This window comes from Scyliorhinus torazame, chromosome 18 (genome assembly GCF_047496885.1).
Source record: "Scyliorhinus torazame isolate Kashiwa2021f chromosome 18, sScyTor2.1, whole genome shotgun sequence".
Taxonomy (NCBI): Eukaryota; Metazoa; Chordata; class Chondrichthyes; order Carcharhiniformes; family Scyliorhinidae; genus Scyliorhinus; species Scyliorhinus torazame.
The window spans coordinates 59,357,504-59,373,671 of record NC_092724.1 but is presented as its reverse complement, the minus strand read 5'-3'; the positions used below and the strand labels follow the sequence as shown (position 1 = coordinate 59,373,671).

Sequence of the window (16,168 nt, the reverse complement as noted above, 5' to 3'; positions counted from 1 at the left end):
CGGCGGGGGCGGGATTCACGCCAGCCCCCGGTGATTCTCCGACCTGGCGGGGTCGGAGAATCCCGCTCATGTTGTCTATTAAAGAACAAACTTTCATCAGGATTATGAAATTAATTGACCAGTCCTGATATTCCAAAAATACTGATCTTTGCCTTTGGAGTCATTTTGAAATAATAATTGGACACAAGTACAACATTGATTGCTGTTTTGGAAAATAAAAGACCTCAGAAGAGGTTAAGAAATATATACAAAATTGTGCTGAGAATTTGGACTGATTTGTGGATGTTCAGTATATGTTTTAAGGTTTGATGACAGTGTATTGGGTGTCAAAGTTCGTCCTGGGATTAGAATGGAGATTAAATGATATTTAATGGGATGTGGAGAATTAAATGACAGGAAGTGGTTGAGGCTACAACAGGGAAACAGCAAAAATACATCATCAAATGGGCACTACGTTAATTGCTTCATTGATTATGAATGCCATTCAGGGCATGTGCCAAATGAGTTTGAGAAAACTAAGTGATTGGACCCAATAGTTTGCAGAATCACAGAATCAAAGAATCATACAATGCAGAAGAGGCCCTTCGGCCAATCGAGTCGACATTGACACTTGAAAAACAGCTGACCTGTCTACCTAATCCCATTTGCCAGCACTTGGCCCATAGCTTTAAATGTTATGACGTGCCAAGTGCTCATCCAGGTACATTTTAAAGGACGTGAGGCAACCCACCTCTACCACCCTCTCAGGCAGTGCATTCCGGACCGTCACCCCGCTCTGGGTAAAAACGTTTTCCCTCATATCCCCCTTAAACTTCCTACCCCTCACCTTGAACTTGTGTCCCGTTGTAACTGACCCTTCAACTGGGGGAAACAGCTGCTCCCATCCACCTTGTCCATGCCTCTCATAATCTTGTACACCTTGATCAGGTCACCTCTCAGTCTTCTCTGCTCCAGCGAAAACAATCCAAGCCAATCTGACCTCTCTTCATAAATCACATTTTCCATCCCAGGCAACATCCCAGTGAATCGCCTCTGCACCCCCACCAGTGCAATCACATCCTTCCTATAATGTGGTGACCAGAATTGCCCACAGTGGCCTCACCAAAGTTCTATACAAGTTGAGTTGAAAGACCAGTCATTGTCATATTGAATGATGGAACAGGCTTGAAGGGCTGAGTGGGTGACCCCTGCTTCCATTTCTTACGTTCTAATGTCATGTATATGAAGCAATGTAATGCTGTATTTAAAAGGGGACATCTCACATGATGAGAGACAATTTAGTGATGGGGTCATCGACTAAGGGTTAGAATAATATCAATGGATTTTGTCATTATCCAGATAATTATCCTGATAATTCTAATTGGTACAATGTGTCGGTTTAAATGATTCAGACACTATCATAGAAAAGCCACAACATGGAATTGGCTGCTTTGATCAAAAGATGACGGGGACAGGAACTCATTCCTCCGACCTACACAACTTATATCTAGGTTGGTTGGTGTTTTCTATATAAATTATGTATCCCATTCACTTTTCATTAGGCATCTGAATAATTAAACAGTGCATAATTGGAGTATACAATGGAATGCTCATGAAGTGAGACTGGACATAATCTGATAAGGAGCTTGGAGAGCACATCTCGGAAACTTGTCCGGTTTGAGTTTGGCCAGGTTAGATCTGAAATTCTTATTTAGCTTGGAACAATTGTACTTCTACACTTCAATTTTAAATCTATTTTAACAGCTTAATAAACCTTTTATACTTTGGAGTACAACATTTAACAGCCTTTTTACGTAAAAAAATGAACTTAACTTCGACAATTCCCACCATGATTCCATGCCTGACCATAACCAATGCACATAAACAGCTGCTGTGAGTAAGCAGCAGCGGCATTTTCAGGCAAAAAGGACCGAAACTCAAAGCCAATTAGAACCTCACACTTGTGGTGGGATTTTCCCGCCCTGACACCGGTGGGCATCGTCATGAGCGGGACGAGAAATTTGGAGAGCAGCTGACTATTAAAATCTCACCCCAATAATGACGAGATTGGCTGCTCCTGATTTTTACCTGGTTCTTCACTGGAGTTACAACGCCACGTTTACGCCAATCGACATTTACAGGTGTCACATCATCGTCACTTTCTTCATCAAGTTCATCATCAGCTCCATCACTTTCTTTATCAAGTTCATCATCTCCATCACTTTCTTCATCTTCATCAAATTCGTCTCCTTCAAATTCTTCAGTCGAGTTATCAGCTTCGATTGGGAGGAATCCGTTCATGCGTTCATTGAACTCTTTATCAGTCTAGAAAGGAAAACACATCAGGCATTCATTAATGAATTGATGGATTTTTAATGGAGAAGGTTCAGGAGGAGAGTAGATAACCGCACAGGGCCACATTCTCACCCATTCACTGAGTTTAGCAAAAAGAGCGATTAAAGTATCAAGCAGCACTGACATTCCATTCTCATGGCTAATGTTTGACTAAAGTAAAGAACTGCAGGAAAATGGTCCATCCATTTCGCCACACTCCAGGATAAAGGTGGGTGGAGATCCTGAAGGTGATAAAGAATCTCTCTGGTCTAGGGTACAACAAACAAAATAGCAGCACTGATGCCTGATTTTTTGTGAAATAATTTGATAAGCTTCTGGTCTTACAAACTTCCAGAGCACTTTCACAGTGAGGAGAGTGAGTAAAGTCCTCCATTATGGCTGAGTTTATTGGGGTTTAACTGAAAAATCCCGATCAGGAGGCTCGGAGATTCCATCACCAGCCTGGTCTTAATTCCCTGCTCGCAGCTCAGGCTGCAGTTGGTCTAGAATTGGCCTTAGAGCCCTGGGATTTAGAGGAGAAAGTCGGGCAGCATTTCCATTTCTGATCACAATGGAAAGTAGTTGTTACACAAAGATCAGGTTTCATTTTGATGATGCCCATGGTCGAATATCCTGCCCACATAAATTGTGGAGGTTCACACATCAAATCTGAGAAAACAGAGGATGTCCATGGGCCGATCTCCAATCAGTTTAGTCTCTTTTGGGGGTGGGAATGGTGCCATTTTGAACCGGGATCAAACATTTCATGTCTTTATTACTTCACATTCACAGTCCAATCAATTTTCCAATGATTTGAATGCCAAGATATCAGAATGGAGTTAAAATTGCCGCAAGGCGCCGAGGACCCGGGTTCGATCCCGTGTGGAGTTTGCAAATTCTCCCCGTGTCTGCGCGAGTCTCACCCCACAACCCAAAAAGATGTGCAGGGTAGGTGAATTGGCCACGCTAATTTTCCCTTAATTGGAAAACAAATTGGGTACTCTAAATTTATAAAAGAAAAGAAATTGCCATTGGTCCCAGTGTTGGATTTTAGTCCATCACTGCGGGGAGATTAGGGCCATGGAGAGTTAATGCAGCTGGTCTTTTGAACACTGTCAACATTGTGTCATCATTTTTAAATTGTCACTTGGTTTGGTGCCAGTGAACCCATCCCATGCTTTTTATTCAGAAAGTACAACAGACACACAAGCCCATGGTGCTGGCTGACTGACAAGAGCAAATATTAAGCACTTAGATATCAAAAGGAGAGAAGAATCTATTTTGACAGAAACATTGGGAATGGACGGTAAATTCTTTGTCATAATGAAGTGCTGTGATACCACTAATCAAGTTGGCTATTTTGGAAGGGAGAACAAAAACACAGGGTATTATTGAATAGCAGAAAGCAATAATACTAAGGGATTCGAGGTACTTGTCCAAGGAACACAGTAGGCGGGATTCCCTCACCCCGGGGCCGGGCGTGAAACCCAGGGCCACCCCGACGTCAATCTGCCGATTCTCCGGAGAGCGGAGAATTGGTGCCATTGGCACTGGCGCTGTCGGCGCGTTGGCAGGTGGGGGCCGCTCTACAGGGATTCTCCGCCCGGGATGGGCCGAGCATCGCTCTCCACCTGGAAGGGACGGACACATCCACCACGCGCGCAATATCCGCCTTGATGCAGCTGAAGGCCTGGCGGGCCTCAGCCGCCAGAGGGAAGATGGTGGACTTGATTAGTGGGCGGGCTTTGTCTACATAGTTGGGGACCCACTGGACGTAATAGGAAAAGAACCCGAGGCACCTTTTCAGGGCCTTGGGGCCGTGGGGAAGGGGAGTTGCAGGAGGTGGCGCATACGGTCGGGTCCTAGAACTCTGTTTTCCACAATGTAGCCGAGGAGGGCAGTCTGGTAGTGTGGAAAACGCATTTCTCCTTGTTATAAGTGAAGCTAAGGGTTTGGGCGGTTTGGAGAAATCTCTGAAGGTTGGCGTCGTGGTCCTGCTGATCATGGCCGCAGATGGTGAAGTTGTCCTAGTACGGAAATGTGACCCGCAGCCAGTACTGGTCCACCATTCGGTCCATCGTTCTTTGGAAGACCGAGACCCCGTTTGTGACACCGAAGGGGACCCGGAGGAAGTGGAAGTGGCGGCCGTCTGCCTCAAAGGCTGTGTAGTGGTGGTCGTCCGGGCGGATTGGGAGCTGGTGGTAGGCAGACTTCAGATCCACCGTGGAGAACACCCGGCAGTGTGCGATCTGGTTAACCATGTCACGAGCTTTCGGAGCACTGCTCCTTCCTCAGGTGAATGAAGAGGTATGTTCCAGAAACATATATATAGACAAATTCAAAGATGCCAAATAATGCCAAACAAAGATTGTTTGGCATCTTTGAATTTGTCTATATATGTGATTCTGGAACATACCTCTTCATTCACCTGAGGAAGGAGCAGCTCTCCGAAAGCTAGTGACATCGAAACAAACCTGTTGGACTTTAACCTGGTGTTGTAAGACTTCATACTGTGCTCACCCCAGTCCAACGCCGGCATCTCCACATCAAGGTTAACCATGTCTGCGATCCGGGGAAGGGGGTACGCATTGAGGTGCGTGTAGCGGTTTATGGTTTGGCTGTAGTCTACAACCATCCGGATCTTTTCCCCGGTCCTGACGACCACCAGCTGAGCTCTCCAGGGGCTATTGCTGGCCTTGATGATCCCCTCCCACAAGAGTCGCTGGAACTCGAACCTGATAAAAGTCCTGTCCTGGATGCTGTACCGCCTGCTTCTGGTGGCGACTGGCTTACAGTCGGCGTTGAGATTTGCGAAGAGTGGGGGAGGGTCGACCTTTAGGGTCGTGAGGCTACATACGGTGAGTGGGGGTAGGGGCCCACCGAACTTCAGAGTTAGGCTCCTGAGGTTACATTGGATGTCCAGTCCCAACAGGAGAGGAGCGCAGAGGTCGGGGAGTACAGATAACGTAAAATCAGCGTACTCGGCGCACTGTATTGCGAGGGTTGCTATAATGCACCCCCGGATCTGCACCAAGTGCGACCCAGAAGCGAGGGAGATGGTTTGATGTGCAGGGAAGATTGGGAGCGAGCAGCGCCTTACCATGTTGGGATGAATGAAGCTCTCCGTGCTCCCGGAGTCAATCAGGCAAGGCGTTTCATGTTCATTTATCCGGACACCATCATGGATCTCCGGAGGTGTCTGGGTCGCGACTGGTCAAGGGTGACCGCGCTGAGTTGCGGGTAGCTGGCGTGGCCGAAGGTGCTGGGATGGTACCAAGATGGCTGCCCCCGTCGGTCGCACAAGTCGGGCAGCGTTGCAGATGGCGGGCAAGATGGTGGCCCCCGTCAGTCGCACGTGTCGGGCGATGAGAAAGATGGCGTCCATGATGGTGGCCCCTATGAGTCGCACGTGGCGGGCCGCGTGGGCAAGGATGGCCAAGCTGGCGGCCCCTGTGAGTCGCACACGTTGTGCGGGCTTGAAGATGGCTGCCCCCACGGACAACACGAGGCCGATGACGCATCCGGGGGGGGGGGGCGGAGCCGGCAGACACGCTGCCACACTGCGGGGTCTGCGGGCCTGTGAGTCCGAGAGTCGGGCTTGTGATTTTGAGGATTTGGACCTGGCCAGGCAAACCTTAGGAAAATGTCCCTTTTTACCGCAGTCGCTGCAGTTCGCATTCCGGGCCGGGCATCGCTGCCTGGGGCACTGATGCTGGCCGCAGAAATAGCAGGGTAGCCCCCCGTGTTGGGCGGGCAGTGGCGCGGCACAGGCCTGGGGTACTCTTTGGTCGGGGGTCCACGAGGGGGTCGCGTGATCTGACGGGAACGCGTTGAGGCTTTGGAACGCTACTTCTCGGGAGGAGACTAGCTTTACTGTCTCTTCCAGGTCTAGGGCACCTTTCTCTAGTAGGCGCTGTCTCATGTAGTTGGACCTGACTCTAGCCACGTAGGCGTCCCGGACGGCGAGGTCCATATGTTGAGTGGCCGTAACGGCCTGGTAGTTGCAACTTCGCTCAAGGACTTTGAGTTCGCGTAGTAACTCCTCCAGCGATTCCCCGGGGCGTTGACGGCAATTAGTGAGGAGATGCCGTGCGTACACCTCGTTCACCGGCCTTACGTATAGACGCTTCAGCATCGCGAGGGCGTCTGCGTCGGTGGAGACTTCCTCGAGTTGTACAGCGATTCGATGGCTCACCCTGGCGTGGAGAAGGCTCAGCTTCTGATCGTCGGAGACGGAAGGCGAGGAGGAGGCGGCGAGCTAGGCCTCGAAACAGCGGAGCCAGTGTGAAAAAATATCGTACAATGGTCCATAGGTGGAACCCACATGGGCAACAGCGAGAAACAGTGACATACATGGTGAATGGTTAATGCAATACGTTCACCACAAGCATGAATTGACACATGGATGGGGATTGGGGAATGCGAGGGGATGCGTGAGAACTGGAAAACTCTGTTTTGTTTTAATTATATTTTAAAATAAAATAAACAATGTGCCAGAGTAGAGAGGTGGGCCTTCCACCCTGCCTCCCTCCACACCCGGCAACCTCTGCACCTGTTCCAGGGAAGTGGGCCTGATCTGAAATCCCGGAACAAAAATTGGAACTGCAGACCTGCTATTTGTAAAGATTGGCTTTGCAGAGCTTGGAATTCTCCCCTCTCTGTACACCAGTGAAAATCTGAGTCATCGATTCCAAAGCGTAACCAGCCCTGTATCTTCTCTACACTAACTGGGCAGAGTTGAAGTCGATTTTTCTCACGGTTACATTTTAAGCAAAGAATTTTCCCAGACAGTGGGGAATGAATGGATGGAGCAGACATCTGTCTGTCTGTGGCTGATCATGAACAGAGGCACCACAAGGTTAAGTCATCTGTGGTAGTGACTAGTGAAACAAGACATTAATATAGCCGTTTAAAGTCCCATTTGGAAACACAGAGATGGAGAGAAAGTGAAAACGAGGAAAGGAATGTCAGAAATTCATTAAAAAGGTGGCATATCTCTGAGTGCCACAATGATCTTTTACAAAAACAATGCGAGGTTTGTCAGGAGATGTTGCTCAAAGACGGTTAGGATGGAGAACCGAAGCCAGCAGGAATGTATTCTCTGATACATAACACCCCTCCCTCTTTGCTTCTTTAGTATGACGACAACTTTCTGAACATTATTACAATAGGCTAACTTATGTATTATCTCTTAACAATGTATACAACTTAATAAGATAGCCTCTCAGGCGGATATCTATTCCTTTTGGGTTGTATTCGACATTCTGGAACTTGGCTACGCGAGACCTTGGAAGTGTCCTCTGTTCATTCAGTAGGTGGTATTTCCTGGGCAGTTACTCCAGCGTCCGTCTCAATAGATATTGGAAAGTCGTCAGAAACAGGTTCTGAACTCGTCTCTGTGTTCAGGCTCGGCTGAGAAATATCACTGTTCTCAGGGATGTAGGACAAGGTGGTGTTGAAAACAGGGGGGCCTGAGGGCAGAGTGTCAGAGATCTACAAAGAACTAATGGACTGGGAGGGCACCCCGATAGGAGATGTCAAGAGCAAGTGGGAGGAAGAGCTGGGGAGGGAGTTGGAGGATGGGCTGTGTGGGGAGGCTTTGAGAAGAGTGTACGCATCCTCTTCATGTGCGAGGCTGAGCCTGATTCAGTTCAAGGTACACAAGGCACATATGATGGTGGCCATGATAAGTAGTTTTTTTGAGGGGGTGGAGGATAGGTGTGGGTGGTGCGCGGGTGGGCCTGCGAACCATGTCCACATGTTTTGGGCCTGTTTGAAGCTGGAGGAATTCTGGCGGGAGTTTACTGATGTTGGGCGGGATTCGTCGTTGCCTGACGCTGATATCATAATCGGCGATCGGGTGGAGAATCCCTTCCAACGCCTAAATTGGGGGCGGCGCCGGTTTGACGCCGGTTTTCGGGTCTCCGCCCACCCCCGCAAAATGGCATCATCCCGTTGTGCAGCGCATGCCATTGGAATGGCGTTGGTGCATCATCGGAAGTCCCTCCCCCGATGCTTGGCCCCGATGGGCCGAGTTCCCGATGGCGCAGAATACAGCACGGTAGCATTGTGGATAGCACAATTGCTTCACAGCTCCAGGGTCCCAGGTTCGATTCCGGCTTGGGTCACTGTCTGTGCGGAGTCTGCACGTCCTCCCCGTGTGTGCGTGGGTTTCCTCCGGGTGCTCCGGTTTCCTCCCACAGTCCAAAGATATGCGGGTTAGGTGGATTGGCCATGATAAATTGCCCTTAGTGTCCAAAATTGCCCTTAGTGTTGGTTGAGTGGGGTTACTGGGTTATGGGGATAGGGTGGAGGTGAGGGCTTGGGTAGGGTGCTCTTTCCAAGAGCCGGTGCAGACTTGATGGGCCGAATGGCCTCCTTCTGCCCTGTAAATTCTATGATTATGCTATTTATTTTCGTCGACCCTGCATGGCAGTTGCAGACTGTGTCCAGCGCCGCCACAGACAGTGGGGGAGCGGGGAGCCATACTGCTGGCCGGGGGGACTTCAGCAAGGGCTGGGGGAACTGGTGGGGGGTAGTCCGGGGGTGGCGAGGGGGATTAATGGGGGCCATTATTTGTCAGGCCGGGTCCGCACGCGTCCGGCGCCATGTTGCACGGCGAGGCTGCCACCATGCGTCCGTAGGGCCACACACCCGGCCATTCTTCAGCCGTTTTAGTTGTGGGAGCTGGGAGCTTTACCCGGCGTGGCTGCTAGCCCCTCAAAGGTCTTGGATTTGGTGCATATGTTGTGCGTTTGTTCTGGCATAAAACACCACTGTTCCCACGCCGCCGTCAGCACTTAGTCTGGAAATTGGAGAATTAAGCCTGTTATGTCTGAGGTGTTGAGGGTGAAGGTGGTCCCGAGTCCAGAAGTAGCAATCTGTGGAGTGTCAGAAGACCTGGGAGTCCAGGCGGCGAGAAAGGCCAATGTGCTGGCCTTTGCCTCGCTGCTGTACCCGAAGACGGATCTTGCTGGAATGGAGGCACTTGGGGCCTCTGAAACTGGGGGTGTGGTTGACTGACCTCGCGGAATTCCTCAGACCAAGTTCGCCTTGAGAGGGTCTGTGGAGGGCTTTGCCTCGGAGATGGAAACTGTTCATCGACTACTTTGAGAATAATTAAGATCTCAGCAGTGGGGGAGGGTTTAAAAAAGGAGGTGGGGACGTGGGGAGGTGGAGGGTGGTGGCAGGGAGGGTAGACGGTGGAGTGTTGGAATTTTATTTGTTATTTGAATTCCTGTTTGCTCTCTGTTTTGTTGTGTTTGATTTATCTATACAAATGCCTTAAAAATGAAGTATCGCTGTTTAGATTTTTCAATGGAAATGCTTCTTGGGAAGTTTCAGCGATTTCACTTTGTGAAACCAGTAATTGGTCAGTATGATGTCGCCAAATTCTTTCTTCATGGGTCTGTATGGTGTATGATATGGATTTGTATTTGCTGGGATCACAGCAGGTACCCATTTCTCATTGTTCTTGTTAACTTCTTGTCAGCACTCGCTCTCCCTGAGTGAATAATCTATGTTTAGTTCCCTCCTAGCAATCTGAGCTTGTTGTTGTGATTTGACAATCGCTGAAGTACCAGGTGGTATCAAAAGGTCAAGCTTCGCTTTCTTTTGAAAAGCAGCATTGTTGGTGAACTCTGTGTCGTTCCGTGTGTGGTGTTTCAATATGACATCAAGACGTTATTTGCTTGTCTTGACAATATACCTTGGTCCTTTGATGCCTTGATTGAACGCTTAAGTGACCCTGCAAACTGGTCAACCAATACATTTTTTCCAGGCTGGTAGGAAGCTGACTAGATGTGTTGTATACCAGTGTTTTTCAAACTTTTTTTCCTGGGATTCACTTTTGGCAACCGGTCAGCCTTCGGGACCCACGGCGGCAAAACTTTGGGACACATGCTGATCGGCCTTCGCAACACACGCCATGTTTGCTTACCTTTTAATGCGAAAGGGGAGCCTGCTTTGTCCTCACGATATCACTTGAATCAGGTTCAAAGGAGCAGAGGACAATTCACACATCAGGTGCCGACTCCAGTCAGTTCCCTTGTGCCGTCTTCATCTTTATGTAAACAGAACATCCAATCTCGCAGATGTAGCTCATTGTGAAGGACAATAGCATCAAAATGCTTGTTTTACTCAGCACTGGATACTCCTGTGAAATGCTACACCAGAATGTTGACAATCTCATGGGCTTTTGATGTGCTTTTAATGTGGTATTACATGTCAGCTACAGCAGCATAATGTTTTAATTTGGAGTTAGCTCTAATTTAACAACTGACTCTGCAGTCTCAACCTGAAAATGTATTTTTCACCACCACCTCTCTTTCAAATTCTGAAACTTCTCTCATTTGCAGTACTTCCCTGCATATAACAAATATGGGCTTTGCCTCTTTGTTTGAATTGTCACAATTGACAAAACCGTACTTCAAGAAATCATCTTTATACTTCTTTGTTCCGAGTTAAGTTTCTTTTCTCAGGGACGTTAACCAGAGTCCCTGGAGCTCTAACACTACCATTGATCCAACCTGCCTGGACTCTCCTGACAGCTCTCATGCAGATTCTATTGTGCAATCCTGTCCAATAGGTAAACTTCCTAATTAAGTCTCTGGCCATCTCTTCCTTTTCAGAAAACCACATTGATCTTCACAGTTCACTTGCCTTGCTTGCCAGCAGCTGCAAAATTGAAACAACTCTGCTCCCTACTTTGGCGCTTCACATCAATTTTGGGTGCAGGTGAGTGACCTGCTCTCTGCTGCTGCTTCTGGCTGTAAGACTCCACACGGCCCACTCCACACAGCTTAATGTGTCTCCATTTAAAAGGTACAGTGGCCGCAATTCTCGATGTAAAAGCTGGTAATGGCTGTTGGTTGCTGTTCCCGCCATTGCAATCAGCACGGGAATGGCAGGACCAGTCGCTCCGCGACCATCCTGACACCCACCAATGACCCACCTGCAAGTCGTGACCCTGACTTTGCAACCCTGCTGTAAACCATTTCCTTTTAAGTAACCTTTGAACTCCTTAGAAATGAGCTGGTGTTCCATTGTCACTTACAACCTGCTCCGGTCCGGCAAATCTCGCAAATATTTCATCCAACTACTCAAACGTTTGTTCTGCAGTCGTGGATTTTAGAATCACTACTCCGGTCATTTAGAATGTGCATCTACAGTCACTAGGAACATGTGTCCTTCCACTGGACCAGCGTGGTCTGCGTGTTTTCTCCGCCATGGCTGTGTCGGCCATTTCCACGGATGTAAGGGGTACAGTGGTTAAATGTACGTCAGTCATTGTTCCTCTTTGGTCCATGTCCATCACCTTCTGTTTTTTAAATGTTTTTGTTCAGGTCTTAGCATTTCATAACATACTTTACATAAGACAGGGTCAAGACATGTATTTACAAGAATTTTACAGCCACTGTAGTTTTTACTATTCTACAGAGGGGCAGGATTATCCATTCTGCCGGTAGCGCTCTCACGCCTGTGGGATTCCCGGTGGTGTGAGGTGGCCACAGTGGGAAATCCCATAGTCAGGTGACCAGGATGGAGAATCCAGCAGACGGTGAGGCCGCGCCGAGGAACTCACGGCTGGCGGACTGGAGAATCCTGCAGTGGGTGGATCATCTCGATCCGCAGGGCCATTCATATAATGTTCAGAGTCGAGGTTGCAAGGTGATCGAGAGAGATACAGAAAGAAGCGGCTTGCACAAAGAGACAAACTGCTGTTGAGCGCTGGCTGGGCCACGCTTTGGCCCGGAGTACGTCCACCCAGTCATGTGGGGGCTAGTAGCTGTCTGTGCTCCCCTGGGGGTGAGCCTCCGTGCAGCAAAGGAGGCTGTGTGAGAGCCCCTGGTGGTCGGCCATCGCTATCGCCGCTGTACAGCTGGCCCCCACCCTGGTCACCTGCAGCTTAGCCGTGCTGGGGGGGGGGCATCCACTGGGTGGGCTCTTGTTGCACTTTTCGACTTGTGGTTCTCACCTTTTCCGACTTGCTCTGCCCTTGGTGCTTTTATCCCCCCCCCCCCCCCACTCTGCTATACCCCTTCCCTTCCTGTCCTCCCCCCACCCACTCACCCCCCCATCCTCTTCCCCATTTTGTGAGCTGACCTGTGTCTCTCCCTCCCCCCCCCCCCTCTCCCCCCCCCCCCCACCCCCCCCCCCCCCCCCCCCCACCCCCCCCCACCCCACCCCCCCACCTTGCTTTACTGGGCGCTGGTTACGAACAGGTCCTGGAGCAAGTTGATGAATAGCCTCCATGTTTTGTGTAAACCTTCCTCAGACCCTCTGATGGCACACTTTATCTTCTCTAGCCTGAGAAATTCTCCCAGGTCGGGCAGCCAGTATGCAGTCTTGAGTGGTCCTACCGACTGCCAGCCCAGCAGGAGTCTCCGGCAGGCAATCAGGGAGGCAAAGGCCAGGCGTCGACCACCTCCCCATGAAGAGCTCTGGCTGGTCTGATACCCTGAAGGCCACCACCAGTGGGCATGCCTCCACCCTCACCCCCACAACCCTGAACATGGCCTTGAAGAAAGATGACCTTTAACAAACAAGCCTGGGGCAGGTCCAGAACTTATGGATGTGTTTGGTCACGCCTCCATGCCACCGTTCACACTTGTCCTCCACCTCCAGGAAGAGCCCGCTCATTCTTATCTGCATTAGGTGCGCCTTGTGCACCACCTTTAGTTGCGTTAGGCTCAGCCCAGCACACATGGAGGTGAGGTTTGCCCTGTGCAGGTCTTCGACCCAGAGTCCTCCCCCTATCTACCTGCCTCATTCTTCCTCCCACTTCCTTCTTGTCTCATCTAGGGGTGATCATACCTCCTTAGCAGTCGTCCACACATGTCCGCACAGTCCCCCTACCCTAGTTCATCCGCAGTCAGTAGCCCGCCCAGTAGTGTGTGTCCCGGTACCTGGGGGAATGTCGTCATTTCCTTGCAATGTTTTGGACTTGGTTGTATTTGAATTTGTTCTCTTTCGGGAGCTGGTGCTTGTCCGTAAGTTCCCCCAGCTTTGCTAATCTGCCCTCTGTGAATATGTTTCGAACCGTCAGTTAGAAACTTCGACGTCAGCGGGACCGGAGTGCAGAGGCTGCTGGTGGGTGAGTACTGAAGTTTAAAGTAACTTACCTTACAGGAGCAGCTCTTGGAGTTTCAGCGGGAGCGGAGCGCAGAGGCAGCTGGTGGGTGAGTATTGCAGTTTAAATTAACTTACCTTACAGGGGCATCTCTTGGAGATTCAGTGGGAGCGGAGTGCGGGGGCTGCTGCTGGGTGAGTATTTAAGTAAACACTTACCTGGTCCCGCTTCTGTCCCTCTTTGCTGTTGTTTTTAAAAAAAAAATATTTTTTAAGGCGGGAACAGGAAGTTCGACCTGTGGACTTCTGGGAAGTCCCTCACCAATAAATTCTGGTGGAGTGTCTCCCATCCGCCCTCCTCCTCTAACCTAATAATAAAACCCATTGGTGTGAGGTAAGTACCATATTGTATTATTATTTTTTAAAAATTTAATTTAGTTGTTAGCCAGATCTTGGTAGAAAGTTAGAGCGATGGCAGGGAAGGGAGTGCAATGTTCCTCCTGCAGGATGTTTGAGGTGAGGGATGCCGTTAGTGTCCCTGCTGATTTTACCTGCAGGAAGTGCTGCCATCTTCAGCTCCTCCAAGACCGAGTTAGGGAACTGGAGCTGGAGTTGGAAGAACTTCGGATCATTCGGGAGGCAGAGGTGGTCATAGCTAGCAGCTTGAGGGAATTAGTTACACCACAGATTGGAGATAGATGGGTAACTGTAAGAGGGACTGGGAAGAAGCAGTCAGTGCAGGGATCCCCTGCGGTCGTTCCCCTGAGAAACAAGTATACCGCTTTGGATACTTGTGGGGGGGGGGGACTTACCAGGGGTAAGCCATGGGGTACGGGCCTCTGGCACGGAGTCTGTCCCTGTTGCTCAGAAGGGAAGGGGGGAGAGGAGCAGAGCATTAGTAATTGGGGACTCGATTGTCAGGGGCACAGATAGGAGATTTTGTGGGAGCGTGAGAGACTCACATTTGGTATGTTGCCTCCCAGGTGCAAGGGTATGTGATGTCTCGGATCGTGTTTTCCGGGTCCTTAAGGGGGAGGGGGAGCAGCCCCAAGTCGTGGTCCACATTGGCACTAACGACATAGGTAGGAAAGGGGACAAGGATGTCAGGCAGGCTTTCAGGGAGCTAGGATGGAAGCTCAGAACTAGAACAAACAGAGTTGTTATCTCTGGGTTGTTGCCCGTGCCACGTGCTAGTGAGATGAGGAATAGGGAGAGAGACCAATTAAACACGTGGCTACAGGGATGGTGCAGGCGGGAGGCATTCCGATTTCTGGATAACTGGGGCTCTATCTGGGGAAGGTGGGACCTCTACAGACAGGATGGTCTACATCTGAACCTGAGGGGCACAAATATCCTGGGGGGGAGATTTGTTAGTGCTCTTTGGGGGGGTTTAAACTAATGCAGCAGGGGCATGGGAACCTGGATTGTAGTTTTAGGGTACGGGAGAATGAGAGTATCGAGGTCAGGAGCACAGATTTGACGTCGCAGGAGGGGGCCAGTGTTCAGGTAGGTGGTTTGAAGTGTGTCTACTTCAATGCCAGGAGTATACGAAATAAGGTAGGGGAACTGGCAGCATGGGTTGGTACCTGGGACTTCGATGTTGTGGCCATTTTGGAGACATGGATAGAGCAGGGACAGGAATGGATGTTGCAGGTTCCGGGGTTTAGGTGTTTTAGTAAGCTCAGAGAAGGAGGCAAAAGAGGGGGAGGTGTGGCGCTGCTAGTCAAGAGCAGTATTACGGTGGCGGAGAGGATGCTAGATGGGGACTCATCTTCCGAGGTAGTATGGGCTGAGGTTAGAAACAGGAAAGGAGAGGTCACCCTGTTGGGAGTTTTCTATAGGCCTCCAAATAGTTCTAGGGATGTAGAGGAAAGGATGGCGAGGATGATCCTGGATAAGAGTGAAAGTAACAGGGTAGTTATTATGGGAGACTTTAACTTTCCAAATATTGACTGGAAAAGATATAGTTCGAGTACATTAGATGGGTCGTTTTTTGTACAGTGTGTGCAGGAGGGTTTCCTGACACAATATGTTGACAGGCCAACAAGAGGCGAGGCCACGTTGGATTTGGTTTTGGGTAATGAACCAGGCCAGGTGTTGGATTTGGTGGTAGGAGAGCACTTTGGGGACAGTGACCACAATTCGGTGACGTTTACTTTAATGATGGAAAGGGATAAGTATACACCGCAGGGCAAGAGTTATAGCTGGGGGAAGGGCAATTATGATGCCATTAGACGTGACTTGGGGGGGGATAGGTTGGAGAAGTAGGCTGCAAGTGTTGGGCACACTGGATAAGTGGAACTTGTTCAAGGGTCAGCTACTGCGTGTTCTTGATAAGTATGTACCGGTCAGGCAGGGAGGAAGGCGTAGAGCAAGGGAACCGTGGTTTACCAAAGAAGTGGAATCTCTTGTTAAGAGGAAGAAGGAGGCCTATGTGAAGATGGAGTGTGAAGTTTCAGTTGGGGCGATGGATAGTTACAAGGTAGCGAGGAAGGATCTAAAGAGAGTGCTAAGATGAGCAAGAAGGGGACATGAGAAGTATTTGGCAGGTAGGATCAAGGAAAACCCAAAAGCTTTCTATAGGTATGTCAGGAATAAGCGAATGACTAGGGAAAGAGTAGGACCAGTCAAGGACAGGGATGGGAAGTTGTGTGTGGAGTCTGAAGAGATAGGCGAGATACTAAATGAATATTTTTCGTCAGTATTCACTCAGGAAAAAGATAATGTTGTGGAGGAGAATGCTGAGACCCAGGTTATTAGAATAGATGGCATTGAGGTACGTAGG

The 16,168-nt window shown here is 49.5% G+C and overlaps 1 protein-coding gene across 1 annotated transcript in view; it reads right to left on the bottom strand.

Annotated features, from left to right (window-relative positions):
• The window catches only part of LOC140395236 (procathepsin L-like), a 129,049-nt gene that overhangs the window by 73,060 nt on the left and 39,821 nt on the right, over positions 1-16,168 (bottom strand). The window contains exon 3 of the mRNA XM_072482788.1: positions 2,068-2,304. Coding sequence (XP_072338889.1) covers positions 2,068-2,304 — 237 coding nt within the window. The remainder of the gene's footprint in view (positions 1-2,067; positions 2,305-16,168) is intronic.